A 16,546-nucleotide genomic window follows, 5' to 3' on the forward strand; every position below is an offset into this window, starting at 1 on the left:
TCTGTGAGAAGGATGTCTCGTCTTGTGTGCTCTCAGCGGTGGATTGATTAGCAGGGCCGGCCCCTGTTTGTCAAGGTAATGAGGTGAAGATGAGGGGACACCCAGGGAGCGCGCTCCACCACCTCAGGGGACCGAAGAAGGGATCCAGCCCCACCTGCATCTGATTAGCTGCCAAGCCCAAAGAAAACACGTGCTGATGAGGATGAGGGGACTGGGGGGCTGGGCCGCCCTCCCCCACCTCCAGCTCTCCATGGAGAAATGCGGAGGCCTGGCCAAAGTCAAAGAACAAACACAGCAAAACAATTGCTAAACACAGCCTCGTTTCTTAAAACAAGGCTGATAATTGACTTAGCGGCAGGCAAACAACGTGCTAGCTCTGTCTTAAAATCTAGTGAGCTGCCTTAAAATATCCTGTTCAATGTAATGTCAGCTGTGGTTGCCAGAAATTCCCCGGAATAAAATATACCGGAACTATGTTTCAGGTATTACAGGATGGCATATTGATGCCTGTGTAACTTATAGCTATATTTCATTAATTGATATAATATTCATACCAAAATCTGCTTTTTACCTTCAAATGTACTGATAACCACAATAACACAGGTGGTAAAACAAAAAACCACATGATGAATCAGAGCTCACTGTAAGTGGCCTGTCCATAAAACATAGCTAACATAAGCGGTGCACAAGGTCATTCACGAGACAAAACCAATAATATGAAAAAAATGATGCAATAAACATTAACTGATTAACAGAAAATGCAACACAAACACCCTAACATGCATTACACAGAAGCTAAATTCATTTTATTCAATATAGTAATTTGTGATGTGTTACAAAGAGACTTCTGTGAATGTCCTTTTACTGATTCTCACTGTAAATTATATGATAAATCATAGTTTTTCCATTGCAAAAACAACATTGGAACTACATAGTTTACACTGGAATCATTTACAGATTTTCACCATAAATGGTGAGGTAAACTTAAAGGTAACAAATTACTGTAGCATTTTTACAATCTATTCTGTAAAAAGAAAAATGTTCCAAGTGACCTTAGACAGCTAACTTTATGCAAGGCATTCAGCAGACTCAGCAGACTTGATTTCAGAGCTTGCTGTTAGCATGTTGCTAAGCTAACAATGGCTGTGTCCAAAAGCTTGGGCTGCTGACTTGTTGCCTCGCTGCCCTATCAGGAAATTACTTCGCAAGCGTGTTTACGCATGAAGGTACCTCACAAAAAGGTTTCTGAGGCATCATAATGGTTTAATGATCCACAAAAATAGAGAAAGCTTTGGTGATAACTAAGCAAATATAATTAGCCTACAACAATAGTAATGACACCAGACAACTGTCACAGAATCGAACGCACAGGATTGTGGTATTTTATAGGCATTGAAGGATAGCCTACATCTATGTTTCCTTCAGAAATCGATCAGATGAAGGGATCTCACTATACAAAATGTGACACGAACACTGGATCCGAACGTGCTATGTAACCTTCCTACCATACGCGGCCCGTGGAGGCAGCATTTTTCAGCCAATGGCATACTCTAATAAGCACTAAAAACATAGCCTACAAATAATGCCATCTTGGATTTTTTTTTTTTTTACTGAGCTTTGTTGCAATGGGATGCATCTCTGTGTTTTGTAATGCAAGAAAGTAACAATTCTTGTGTGAATGGCCCCTGTGTTCAGGGAATTTGGCCAAACGAAGGTCTAATGTTGCTAAGCAGGCAGCTCACTACATTTTGGATCAGAGCTACTTACTTTAGTTGAGAAGCAGGATAAGGTACAGAAGAAAATTATGTTCTCTGACGCTCTGACAGACAGCGTAATTGTCTCAATAGTGTCTCCTCTTGACCTCGGGAAATCAGGTATAAGACAACTAGCCCTGAAGGATAATTTTCACATGCTCTCTGTCACTCAATAACAGCAGCAAGAGCCATAAATCTGAGTTTAGCGGCAGTTCACAGTGAATCATTACCTGTCCACTGAGCGGCCCGCATTAATGGCTGACTCTCTCTCTCATATCTTACTCCTTCTCACTCTTTATAACCAAGGCAGGTTCAAGATAGATGTTTTCTCTTGTCTAAAGTGTACTAAAGTGCATGGTTCTAGACAAATACACATTCTGCTCTATTGGTCTGGCTGAAAGCCTTAATGAAACGTAAACATCCCTGATAAGATTCCTGCAGATGTAATCACACTGTGCAACCAATCAATACTATGCTAATGGATTACACACACAGACAGTGTTTCATTAACATGTTCAATGTCATTAGGATTACTATTTTGAAAGGTGATTGATGGAAACAAGATTACTTAAGCTGTTATAGTTAAGTGGAAATTTCAAAACAGTAATAATTACACCTTAAAGGAATGTTGCCGGTTCAATGTGTGGCATAATGATGATTACTACAGAATAGTTTGGACTTCACTTTTTGCGGTAAGGTACTTACAATGCAAGTAAACAGGGCAATAAATGTGGACGGATGGATGGATGATAGGTAGTATGTTTAGGCTCAGATTATAGGGGTAAATAAGTAAATAAATAAATACTTAGACCATTTACAGCTCAAATAATACATATTTTTTTAAGAAAATGATCATTTAAACAGTTTAACAAAATTAGTTTATGCTTTTTAAGTGGAGCATGTGCCTGTTTACGTATTGTAAGTGTCCACTGTAATTATAATTTGTATTTTTTACTTTCAAATAAAATTTAACTCTGCGGTAATCAACATTTTTCCACAAACATTGTAAGTAGATCTTAATTTCTTTAATTACATTTACTTTTAGATTTAGTCAATACAGTCCGGAAACAATTTAAACGGATTGCATAAAAACTACAAAAGATATTCACATAGAGCTCAACGGTATTGAAATACTATTCGGGAAAGAGTTTCCTGCTTCTACAAATGAACTCCCATCTGAAGCTTCATAATCCACGCTTTAGAAATAATAATAATAAGCACACAAAGAATCCGCAGGCCTGTATTACTGCTAGGCGTGTTATTCTGGCTGATAGCCACCGGCCACCATTTCAGCTCTTTCTAAAGACTCATTCAATGGTGATTTGAAAATTAACTTTCGAACAGATGCACTAATTCCATTTGTACTCTGGAATGCCCGGGCACTATGTAACCCAAGCCCGGCCGGAGCTGGGATAGAGCCAGGGTAAAAGGTTACGCTCCAACTGCTGGAGACTAGAGTGTGCTCTATCTTCCTGTTAATCAATATGGCTGGGGGAATAATGGACATAATCAGTGAAAGTGATTCTACTTTTCATCTGCCCGCATTTGCCACAAGCCTCAGAGGGCACACCTGTTCCTAAATCCCTACCAGTTTCCCCCAAAGAAAGGAGAAAAAATAATTATCAAGATATCGGAGCTCAAAGCGAAGAAAAACAAACCAGCACAACGGGTTTGTGATGTCCCATAACGTCATTGCAGCTTTGTAATGGAAATCATTAAACAGTTGTGGCAGAGGAAAACAGCTTTATACATATTACACATAGGTACCGTAAATGTAATTACTTCTGATGGACGTGTGGGCCTTTTAAAGCACTGAACAATGGTTCAAAGAGATCACACACAAAAAAATCTGTTAAAAAACTCTTTCTGTAGCTATTGAACGTGAATGTACTTGTGCGGGAGCGCTTTAATCATTTGTTTTACGCTCTCTAATTTTACTATGACATTGCATTTCCTTTAAGACGACCCGTGATAATGAGTTGGGGGAAGGGGTTGCTTGTCCGCTGCCACTGTTTAACAAACTGCTTTGCTTGTTCTTGAGTTTGCAGTAATTACATCCTCTGCAGGAGCTCTGCGCATCCACACCTCCATTAAAACATCAACTCCCCGCTCTGCCAGCGGGACAACCCCCCACCAGGCCCTATCATTCACAAATTAACCCTGATACATTAGGGGGCCCAATGAGACGGACTGTTGCTGTATTTTATATTTTTCAGAGAGTTCCATAAAATAATAGGCTGAAATAATGAGTAAAAGTTTCCTGATGAAACTGCAGCTGGACCCAAAGCCACAAATTCAAACAGTTTAATTTTAAAAAGAAAATGGGTACTTACCAATCAGTGTGGCATGTTATAACCTATCTAAAACTATTTAGAACATAATTTTATAAGTCAGCTATAAATATTATGCTGTAATCCTAAAAAGTAATTTGTCAAACCACAGTTCAAATGCAAAAACCTAAAAAATTTAAAAAATAAAAAGTTGATCTGACAAAAATTTCATAAAAAAAAAAATTCTATATATATATATGAAGAGTTCAGATGCAAAAGCCTCTAAGTGCCATCTGAAATTTTCTTCTAGAATGATCATTTTTATAAAGCTTGTATATTTAAGTTAAGTAATTTCACTTAAATGACAATTAATAGGTCAGTTGCATTGCCATTTAAGTGAAATTATTTAACTTAAATATACGAGCTTCATAAAAATGATCATAGAAGATCATAGGCTTTTGCATCTGAACTCTTCATGTATATATATATATATATATATATATATATATATATATATATATATATTCATACGCAAATATTTTCAGATTTTGTTATCACATTTTTTTTTTTTTTTTGTCAAATCAACTTAATTTATGTGGTTCAGATAACATCATATTTTGAGTTTCTACTGATTAAACCAATCTATTTCATTGTATTAACTTTTTTTTTTTTTTTTTATGAACTTAAAATTAAGGCAACCAGGTTGGTTACTTTAAGTTAAACCAACAATATTCTTCCTGTGTGTATATATATATATATATATATATATATATATATATGTATGAATTTACTTTAAATCTCAATGTTCATAAAAACATTCATTTTCTATGCATCTATATGTTATATAATAAAAAAAAACAAGAGTAAAAACAATAATAATAATTGAATAATAGCCTAATATCTTTCAGAAATGTTCCAATTTTAACACAACAAAGAACATCTAAAACACGCTATTATAGGCTAGTAAACAAACAAAGACATGCATTAGAGATTCAATACAAACGATAACTTTCAATACAAATGTTCATTTGATTTAAGTGTGATCTGCGCCTCCTTTACTCATAAACTTGTATTTTGGTCTAATTTGTATTTCAAAAACAGCGTTCTGCAATTGTACACCTTGAGCAAACTTGATTGACAGGTCAGGGCAGCCCGCCCCTGCTGCTCTGTGATTGGTGAGTGTCGCGAGGGGGGCGTGTCTATCCGGCTGTCTTTTATACTCAGCGCGTCCTGCTCGACAGCACTGATTTGTATGAGAAAGGCTCTAGTGGACACCACGAATGAAGAAAACGCGTTTACACCGGGAGTTTTCTTGTTAACAGAGAAGTTTTGAACATCGAAACGCGGCTTTATTTTATTTTTTTACAAATCGCCGGAGAAGGAATAAGGAGAGGAAACCCGAAACGCTTGCATTTATTCCCTCAGCCATTTTGCCCGCGGCTATTTATTCTCGGTATGCAACCCAACCGCAACTCCGTGCCAAACAAGTGAAGCGGAGATGGGTCTGCTCTGCAAGATCTGAACTCAACTATTTCCAGCGCTGCGTTGCTTGTGTTGACAGGGGGGGAAAGGATGGAGTGCTACCTGTTGGGGATTTACCTGTTCCTCGCGCTTGCCCTGCTGCCGCGGTCGAGCGGCACCACGGCCAAGGAGATCACCTGTCAGGAGATAGCCGTTCCTCTGTGCAAGGGCATCGGCTACAACTACACCTACATGCCCAACCAGTTCAACCACGACACGCAGGATGAAGCCGGCTTGGAGGTGCATCAGTTCTGGCCTCTGGTGGAGATCCAGTGCTCCCCGGATCTCAAGTTCTTCCTGTGCAGCATGTACACCCCCATATGCCTTGAGGACTATAAGAAACCCCTGCCGCCGTGCCGGAGCGTATGCGAGCGAGCGAAGGCTGGCTGCGCCCCGCTCATGCGGCAGTACGGCTTCCCTTGGCCGGATCGGATGAGGTGCGATTCGCTGCCGGTGCAGGGCGCGCCAGACACGCTGTGCATGGACTACAACCGAACCGACTCCACCACAGTGTCGCCGGTGCTGTCCAAACCCACCAACTACCCAAGCAAAGCCTTTAACCCACACAAAAAGAAAAGCGGACGCGCTGGCGTCGGACCCAAAGCGACTAAACCCTGCGAGCCGGGCTGCCAGTGCCGCGCGCCGATGGTGGCGGTGAACAGCGACCGACACCCGCTGTATAACCGCGTCAAGACGGGTCAGATCCCCAACTGCGCCATGCCCTGCCACAACCCGTATTTCACCCAGGACGAGCGGACTTTCACGGCCTTCTGGATCGGACTTTGGTCGGTGTTATGCTTCATATCCACCTTCGCCACCGTCGCCACCTTTCTGATCGACATGGAGCGGTTTAAATACCCCGAGCGCCCGATTATTTTCCTTTCGGCGTGTTACATGTTTGTGTCGATCGGTTACATTGTGCGATTGATCGCCGGGCACGAAAAAGTGGCCTGCAACCGGGAGTATGACGTGGAGCACATTCACTACGAAACCACCGGCCCCGCGCTGTGCACCGTTGTGTTTTTGCTGATTTATTTCTTCGGGATGGCCAGCTCGATATGGTGGGTCATCCTCTCGCTCACCTGGTTTCTCGCAGCGGGCATGAAGTGGGGCAACGAGGCCATCGCGGGGTACTCTCAGTACTTCCACCTGGCCGCTTGGCTCATCCCGTCCATGAAGTCCATCGCCGTGCTCGCGCTGAGCTCGGTGGACGGCGACCCGGTTGCAGGGATCTGCTATGTGGGCAACCAGAACTTGGACAACCTGCGGGGCTTCGTGTTGGCGCCGCTAGTGATCTACCTGTTCATCGGCACCATGTTTCTTTTGGCTGGATTTGTGTCGCTCTTTAGAATCAGAAGTGTCATTAAGCAAGGTGGCACTAAAACGGACAAACTGGAGAAGCTGATGATCCGAATCGGGATCTTCACGGTGCTCTACACGGTTCCCGCCACCATCATCGTGGCGTGTTACTTCTACGAGCAGCATAACAGACAGAGTTGGGAGATCACACACAACTGCTCGTGTTTATTAGAGCAGGAGATAAAGCGGCCGGACTATGCCGTCTTCATGCTCAAATACTTTATGTGCCTTCTGGTGGGCATCACCTCTGGAGTTTGGACCTGGTCCGGGAAGACCCTGGAGTCCTGGAGGAGTTTCTGCACGCGCTGCTGCTGGGGCAGTAAGGGCTCCGGTGGCTCCATGTACAGTGACGTCAGCACGGGATTAACGTGGAGGTCCGGTACCGCCAGCTCAGTGTCGTGCCCCAAACAGATGCCTTTGTCCCAGGTCTGAAACAAGAAAACCCTATTAATTGTTTGGGGGGTCTCTTAGCCTTTCAGTCATTTGCATACAAATGAACTTGTTGATGGTTTCTATTAGCTGAAGAACTGGTTGAAACAATACAGAAACAATTGCGTTTCGCTAATTCCATTCTATTGATATGGACATGACATGCAATCAGTCATTCTTAAGGAGAATTTGGGCATTATTGTTCCTAGTGGAGTAACACACGTCCCCAACTTGCAGCATTTGTCTCCTTTACACTCTCTTTCTTTTCTTTTTTTTTTTTCAAGATTTACGCATTTCAATTAATAGTAAAATTCCATCCAATTGAAATATTCCTTACATGTTATTCACATTGTAAAGTAAGAATTTTAAATGAGTAAAAACTCGAGCTTAATAAAACATTCTTAATGGAACATTTAGGCTAGTTTATGTGATATGTATTCACATATTAAATAAATAAATAAAATATGTTTAGTTTTGTTTTACTCATTTAAAATTCTTACTTCATAATATGAATAATATGTAAGGACTATTCAATTCAATTCGATGGAATCTTACTATGAATTGAAATGTAAATGTTGAAAAAAAGGCTTAATATTTTTTTGAGTGTACTTTTACACGTTGTTGTAAGACAAGTTTTGAATTGTCTGAACAATCAAAGATGGTTTAAATAAGCCTTAATGTCTTAGTGCCCAATTATTGTTGTTATTGTTATTATATACGGGTTGTCTTTTTTTTCTTTCTTTTTTTTTTTTAATGCGAAATGTATTTATACAAACTTGTAAATGGTGTATAAAAGAAGATTTATAAATTTATTGTACATTTGTATATAGTGTAGATGCCACATGAAAAGCAAATATGACTTTTATTTTGACAATAAAAACTTTTTGAGGAATCTGTATTTCTGGATTAATGAGTGCTCCGCATCTCTGCTGCTTTTGTGGTCATTCCCATTGAAGATGCTTTTGTGGAGAAACTCTTTTAGCTATCTGAGGCCTAATTAGAGACAAGGGCCTTGTGCTGGAGAATCTCCGTAATTGTTGAACCCTTCACGTGATGCTCGCTACTTAATTTACTAAAAGAGGGCCGGGGACCTTAAATGCAGGAAACCGGGCCTTTTCATCTGGGGAAACTTTGATCTTTCTTTTAAAGTCTAGAATAAAGGTGCCATGTAGATAGAACCTTTAGACTGATGCGCCAAGTTTTTTTCATGTCTAATTTGAGACCGTTGTCCTTTGATCGACGTTATAGAAATGATTTGAAGCTCGGGGCCCCAGCCATGTTTTGTTTGAGAGAACCCGTGACAGTTTAATTTTATTTAACACTATCAAAACGTCCTTTTTGAACTTCAGCTGTGGTATTAATGGTAGCACGACTCACAGGGACGGTGAATGGAAACCTACAGGTGGTCCCTTGCGTAATCCAGGGACCCTTTCTGTGGAGAGTTTCTTAGACAGAGAATGACACGGAAAGTGTCGTAAAATGAAATGGTTAGTTTTGAGTCTTTTTATATAATGTAACTTGGAATGTTTTATTTCTCTGTATTTTTTAGCAAATGTAAAAGTGTTTAATCAACTTCTCTAGCTCATTTCATAACTCCAAGGAAACCATGGTGCTTATGATAAATCATTTACTCAATTAGACTCTAATGCAATGATCTAAAATCCTATGGCCTTTATGAAAGGCAGTAAATAGTGATACTTTTCATGGAGTGTTTAGCTCAGACATAAGGGCCTGGTTTCACAGACAGGGCTTAGATTAAGCCAGGATTAGGCCTTAGTTCAATTAGGACGTTCAAAAAAACATTACTGGTGTGCATCTTGAGACCAAACAATGGCACTGGCATGTTTTAAGATATGTTTTTATTTAAAACAGCTCAAACATGCAATTCAGTCTGGGACTATCTTAAGCCTTGTCTGTGAAACCGGGGGTTAGAGTTGCAAGATCTTTTTTCCTATTTCTGTTCACACTTCATTTAAAAACTTGATGTGGTATTTCCATCTTTACCTTTACACATACAAAACAAACTTTTTGTTGCATTCGTGATACTTTAAAACGAGAAGGTAAGAAATTGTGGAAACCGGTGTTAAGTTGTCCTTCGTAAAAAAATAAGATATGGTTAGAAAGCAAAGTACAATATTTGAAAAACAATCAAGTGCATTCCTATGAATCTGCTGACAACAATAACGACTTATTTTGATGTAATGTGTCTCCATCTAGCGGCCAATGTGAAGAATTACACAAAAATGACAAGCTTAAAGGGATAGTTCACCCAAAAATGACAATTGTCATAATTTACTCACAAAGTTGTTCCAAACCTGTATGAATTTCTTTCTTCTGCTGAACACAAAAGTTATTTTTTAAGAATGTTGGTAACCAGACAGTTGCTGCGAGTCCCCATTGACTTCCGTAGCATTTTAAATTGTTTTCCCTACTAGAAGTAAATGGGGACCAGCAACTGTTTAATTACCAACATTCTTTCAAATTAATTTTGTTGTGTGTTCAGAAGAAGAAAGAAATGTATACAGGTTTGGAACAACTTTATGGTGAGAAAATTATTTACATTTTTTGGTGAACTACCCCTTTAATTTGCAAGATTTTATCGTCTTAAATAAAGTAGTCACTAGTAGTGACTCACTACACATTATCAGATGATTTCTTAAGTTACACGTATCAGATAGTTCGAGGCTGTAAGTGCTAAAGATATGTAAATTTCTACACATCCGATAGCAATAAGCGAACATTAAGTGCATTGTGTGTTCTCTGTGAAAAGTGTGGAAATGTTTAAGCGTTAACTTTTACAGATGAATTAATCAAATCTTCTGATCATCCATTATTTCAATGTAAATGTGTCGCTGACAGAACATAAAAAGTTAACTATGAGAAAGTGTTGAAACGTTATATTAAAGAAGGCCTATGCCTATATGAATAATATTATGTCCTCACAATCATTACTTTTAATTGTGGCGATCATCAATATTATGATAATAAATCCACTACAACCATTTGTAGTATATGTGTTAACAGTTCGATTTACAGACAGAATTAAACCATTAAGAGGCAAATATTGCCTACTTTTCCTTAAGTAGACTATGTGTTTGCGCTCAGAAACTCAAATCCTCAGGATTTATACCAAATTGGGACATTTTTAAACCAAATAAGATCTTTAAAATGTTAATGCAAAGATTTTTATGTGACATGCAAATACAATTTTGACACATCTAAATTGACTAATTCTATGAAATCAATCAATAAAAGTAAAACGGAAACGACCGTGATTTGTCTTTACTCTATAGCGCTGAGAAAAGTAACAGATAACAAGTGACGACACCGTCTACGCGCTGCCACAGCAGACGTCTGAATATAAGATCATTTATACCTGAATAATGAGTCTTAAAATCTTTAATAGAGATTTAACTGATAATCCACATGGAAAAGTTAAAACAATAAAAGTATTATTTAAGGCAAGGCAAGGCAAGTTTATTTATTGCACATTTCATACACTATGCCAATGCAATTGTGCTTTACAGAAAGGGATTAAAATAATCACAAAATAAACCAGTTTTATAAGAAATTAAAAGAGATACATGGTGCAGTTATAAAATGAATTAAAAGAGTAAAAAGATGATACATAGATAAACTTCTCATCTGGCAAATCACCGGTGTATCATATTTCAGTTTTACTCTGAGATTTTCCCATGGTGATTACACTGTTTCTGTGGTGTTCTTTCGTTACATTATGTGTGTTAAATTTTCTTGATTTAACACAGCCTTACCTGACCAATTAAAGACAACTTCCGGGGCGCTAGATAACGCCCATTTTAGATCCCTGGCTGGAATCAATTCTAGTTAAATTAAGAATTGAAGCCAGTGGAGTGCATTACCAACTCCTGCCAGCAGAGGGCAGTAAGTCTCAGTGCAAGCAGTAACAGTGGAAGCTGCACACATGGGTGACAGTCAAGTTCCTTGGTTTCAAACCAATTTAGGACAAGATTTCACCTTGAATGTCATATCAAGAACAAACTCCAAAAACAACCTAAAAAAAAAAAAACTAAAAAAAAAACACGTTGTGCAATACAATGCATTAATGCGGTGACAATATGATAATAGCCATTAGAGGGCAATTCTCACACATCATATTTAAAAAATGCAGAGAATTGACAAATTGCAACAACAACAACAACCACAACAACAAAAGTTTTTAAAAAAGCCTCAAGGATGTGAGTTTACATGCTGGACATATTATATAATTGTTATAGACCTTTAGCTTCCCCTGTTGATAATGTAATGCAATAAATTGCTGTAAAAGGTAAATACTATTTTATAATGTTACAGTATAGTTTTAGCTTGTTACAATAGGCCTATGGATACATGCAAGCAGTTAAGTTATACATTTGATTTATTCCCCGAGTCTACTTTTGAAGCAGTCCATAATGCCTAGCAGCTAGCAGCATCAGTGGTGTATAAGGAAACATCATAAATAGACAGGTCTCTGGTGTGTTTAATAAGACACATGACTAACATTGTGAGGACAGAAGGGCTGCGGTCTAGGTGACTGTCCAAAGCTAACACGTCCAATCGTTTGCATGTTGCGGCTAGCTTCTGAGAGTCTGAAATGCGTGCATTGTCTTGCTCTCGTGTTACACCAGATTATGGAGCTCTATTTTAAGTGTTTGTTCTAAATCTCCAAACCAACATCCAGCAGGTCCTTGAAATAGTGTTACAAGCTACCTCCATAAATACAAAAGCAGTCTGGGCAGTAATTGCTTTATGATGGGGTGCTGTTGATCGAGCCTTGACAGTCCCTGAGATTTTGCAGGCTAGAGGATTTTGGAGGCCCTTTAAAGCAGGTAGCACCTTCGTACCCTCAGGGTTGTTCTTTTTTGGTGGCCACCCCAGTTGAAGCAGAAAGTATGTCAGTCTTAGCTTTTCATCCTCACAGATCTTGGGTGGTTGCAACCGGCCTGTTTTTAGAACGGCCTTAGCTGTCCCCTGATTGTAGCAGGGTCAAGGCACGTCTGCTTGGTGAAAGAAAGAGCTAACACAAACATAAGAGAGGCAGGTGGATGCGGATAGGCGTAGTTGATCCAAGGTTGACATCTTCTAATAATACCTCGCATTTCACCGTGCGATCTATTCCAGTCAAGTTCCAAACAACTTTTCTTTGCAACTCACGTGCGTTTGAAATGCCACTTCAGAACTTACAATGTATGAGAATACATGCTAAAAATGCCAGTAGCCAAATTCATATGGATAGTCTTCTGGAGTAACAGTCAAACCCACTCTGACCTCTTCTCTTGGCCATCTCCACTGCAAGTCGGTATGTCTTCACCAGTAGTCATTTCTACCAGAGTATATTGCCCTACTCTTCTGGTACACACCGCGGTTGCTCCTGAGACATCAGTTGCACCTTGAGCAGGTAGTTTGTCCCTTCGTGGAGGGGGCGGAGGTTTGAGACGACTGTGTTTGCTAACTCGGATGGTTTTAGGACTTCCCAAAGGCTCAGTGGGGTACAGTGCCACTTCACTGCCCTCTCTTACCATCACCTCTTCTTGGGTGGGTTGATAGCTGCTGCTATCATCATTGTTGTTGGAACCAGGCATTCCAGAAATTGTAGACATTCCTCCAAGAGGTAAGGGTGGTGGAGGGTCGTCCTCCAAAAGCACAGAAGCAGCTTCATCGCCACTCGAGTTTCTGGTCCCTCTTTTGCGGAACCCTCCCGGTCCCTTCACGTCTTGATTTGGCGGGATGCTGACATCCGCACCTTGATTCCCATTCTCTGACAGGTAGTACTGCTCCTCTGCGTACATCTTCTCCACCAGCATCTTTCTTTTGCTTTTTTGCCTCACGGAGCGCTTGATGGCACAGATAAAGTCGCACGTGTTTAGCAGCAAGGACAAAGCAGCTGCCCCCAACATGAAGTTCAGCAGGATGGTTTTCTCAGTGGGTCTAGAGATGTAGCAGTCCACTATGGTTGTGCAGGGTGTCTGCTGACACATGAAGCGTCTGGGGATGTGGAAACCAAACAAGTAATAATGGGCAGCTCCAAATCCAGCTTCTACAAGTATCCGAAGCAACAGATGCAAGATGTAGGCTCCTGTGAAGTACTGCACTCGCCCCTTCTCAGCCTTCACAACGGTCTTACAAAGAGATGCTTTGCCGAACGATTCTTGATAGTCTGCTTTTATGGACTCAGAAGTTCTGCTATCAGCAGCTATGCTAGAACTTACTTTGTGGATCACATAGATGACAAACATCATGTAGGGGAGGCACAGGGTGGTGAGCTGCACCAGCCAGAATCGGAAAAGGGAAAGAGGGGCAAACATGTCATAGCACACATTGGCACAACCAGGCTGAATGGTGTTACACACAAATCGTTCCTGCTCATCCTGGTAGAGGGGATAACCAGCAAACAGCAAGACAGGGATCCTTAGGAATACCACCAAGATGAGCCATGCTTTCCCTAAGGAAAGAAGAGAGCATCCAGTTGATACAGATCTTATTCTGACTATAATAAACTATAATGTTCCTTTTCAAATTGGTCTGGAAATTGACTTAATGTTGTTCAATTGAACAAATAAACTAGCCATGTATTCTTTTGACAAAAAGTTCAGTATTGTTTTAATGTCAATATATAAGATATGCCTCAATTGTTTTAGAGTATATGTAGCAGAACACTGGCAGGATCATATCAATTTTGTGCTTGATATTCAGCGGATATTGTTTTTGATGTTATGGCTTTGCCTAAATACTTTTTACAATATTACATCTACGTTAAAGCGATTTTGTCACTTTGCAGAAATTTTAGAGAAGATTTATATGAGTAAATCATCTTGGGTCGCACTTTATTTTACAGTACGCGCACTTACAGTACTGGTAATATAAGGTAACTACATGGGTTAAAGTTAGGTTTAGGGGTAGGTTCAGGGTCAGTTGCTAGTTATTACCCAGGTATAACTATAATAACTACATCATATGTACTGTACATGGGGAACAGGACTGCAAAATAAAGTGCTGCTTCATCTTTGTTTTGCATTATGCATAAACTGTCAAAAATCTGTAAATACTAAACAATGATACAATGGCCCCAAAAAGTATTTTGGACAGTTCAGAATGTATAAATATCATTGCATGAGATACAAAATAAATAAATAAATAAATAAATAAACATGTGGCATCTGCCAACAAATTAGCTGTTTTTTAAATGAAGGAACTGGTGTCAGGTATAATTTATTACCAGCACCCACTAATGTTCGACAACCAGCAAGTGTCCTTATCTTCATTATCTTTAAACAGTATATCTATTGTTTTATCATTTAAAATCTAACAAACTTATGTGCAGGTAAAAATTTTAATCTTTAAAATGAATGGTGTTTTATTTATTTTTTTATACATATACAAATACAATAACATTCAGACATTGTTGGTGTGGTTTAAATGCACAAATACTTCCTGGAGCTTCTGTATAAATGGGTTTTAAAATAGTAAAAGTGTACACATACCTGTGAGGGTGACGTTGTGGTTCAGTGTTATGAATATCATGCCTGATGCAGCCAGTTTAGCCATGCCAGCAGATTTAGGCCTCCAAACTCCAAGAGTATCTCGCTGGTCAAAGCACAGCCCACTTGATTCCACATAAGAAAACGAGTTTTACAGACTGTTTTAAACTCAGTCCAAGCAGGCATTAAAAATAAACCCCATTTACAAGCACTCGAAATCCTGTTCAGGTCCTTTTATACCAGGTCCGGTGTAATCCGCAACGGCAAGACTCACGAGTAACCACCAACTTGGCTTCCTATCTTACCTCTTCCTCCGTCCTGACAACAACTGTTCTCAGACAACAGAAGACGAGAGATGTGAGCTCCATTGTGGGGCTATTCTTACCCACCAAAGGCATGTCGGCACGCAGGCCTTGCTGTGATATTTGGGCTCTGTTTGTCCTTACAGGAGAATAACTAGCTGCATCAGGCATCAAATAACCCGTATTAAATCCTCATGTATGATGGAAAGTATTTCAATGCCAGTTCATAGAGGGTCTTGAGTGGCATAATCCTTAGGAAAGACTTTTTATGTCGACATGAGTTTTATTTTGGTGCATTTGTTTGATATTAAGATAATAAAGGCATTTACATAGCTAAGTGTTTTGTTGGGTGTTGAGATTTGTTGGGTTGGTTTCACTATATTTTGATGGTATATGTAACGCTGCACCTACATGTCTACTAACTCTCATTAGAGTGTTAGTGGAGTAGTAGTAGACTGGTAGGGTTAGTGTTAGAATAAGTTGACATGCATGTAGTTGCAAAGTTACTTTGTCAACAGAATGTTCAAAAGCGACCATCAAAATAAAGCGTTACCAATTTAATTTGAAACCTTTTAATCTGAAAGCTATGAGGTCTCTTTTGGTTGGCTTCTGTTAGCGATGCGCTAGGTTGTTATTATACGTTATTAAAAAGAAGCCCCTCTTTAGCTCTGTCCTTGAGGTGTTTGACATAACTGGATGCCTTGGGATCATAGTAGATCTTGATGGAATCTCTCTAAGCTTTTAGACCTCTCTAAATGACCTCTGAATGAGGGACATAGACAGAGCTTTTGAAGGACTTGCGTTCTAATGAATGGAGACTTATACACAAATTATATATTGGCAATTTTTTTTTTGCTATTTTGGAGGCATTGAGGGAAGTTGTAGTGGACCTAAGTCTGTTAGTTTATATATAATGCTATTCATTAACAAGTTTATTAAAGGCTGTTTTGCATCGTACATTCTTGGGTTCTGCTTAAATATTATTATTAATCTGTCTTAGGGAATCACGTACGGAGATTATTTCTTTTTTTGGAATGTGTTTATAAGATTAATTACACTAGGAGTACAGCAAATTGCATCCTGTTTGAAAAGTGAGTAGGCGAACAACAGTTTAATTTTATGCCTGCATGGAAAAGACAATGCAAATCATTCAGCATTTGCATGTCTAACCAAATTTGTTCTTTTCAACACACGAATACATTTTCCACATTTGAGGTGATTGACAATTCAGAACAGATGACTGTTAATACAGCCTTAAATATTTCAATAGTTTCTTCTTTCTAGCCTCTGTATCTCTGTAATTGGATTAGCTGGCCAGCTCTGCTATAAAGCTCCATTTTAAGGCAACTAGCAATGGTGTCGTTCACCAGGGACACATTTAGAGGCGCAAAGCCGAAGACTTAGGATGGAAATGA

The 16,546-nt window shown here is 39.4% G+C and overlaps 2 protein-coding genes across 2 annotated transcripts; one reads left to right on the plus strand and one right to left on the minus strand.

Annotated features, from left to right (window-relative positions):
• Nucleotides 1-5,272: 5,272 nt before the first annotated feature.
• On the plus strand, nucleotides 5,273-8,217 carry fzd8a (frizzled class receptor 8a). Its single transcript, XM_084398884.1, has one exon. It carries the CDS (start codon nucleotides 5,597-5,599, stop codon nucleotides 7,334-7,336), a length of 1,740 nt encoding a protein of 579 aa, XP_084255010.1. The 5' UTR covers nucleotides 5,273-5,596; the 3' UTR covers nucleotides 7,337-8,217.
• A 3,154-nt stretch (nucleotides 8,218-11,371) lies between these two features.
• Nucleotides 11,372-15,149, minus strand: gjd4 (gap junction protein delta 4). The gene is made up of 2 exons (XM_084399295.1): nucleotides 14,833-15,149; nucleotides 11,372-13,793 (listed from the first exon to the last, which is right to left on the minus strand). Exons 1-2 carry the CDS (start codon nucleotides 14,894-14,896, stop codon nucleotides 12,604-12,606), a joined length of 1,254 nt encoding a protein of 417 aa, XP_084255421.1. The 5' UTR covers nucleotides 14,897-15,149; the 3' UTR covers nucleotides 11,372-12,603.
• Nucleotides 15,150-16,546: the final 1,397 nt, after the last annotated feature.

Source organism: Rutilus rutilus, assembly GCF_951802725.1.
Source record: "Rutilus rutilus genome assembly, chromosome: 24".
Lineage (NCBI taxonomy): Eukaryota > Metazoa > Chordata > Actinopteri > Cypriniformes > Leuciscidae > Rutilus > Rutilus rutilus.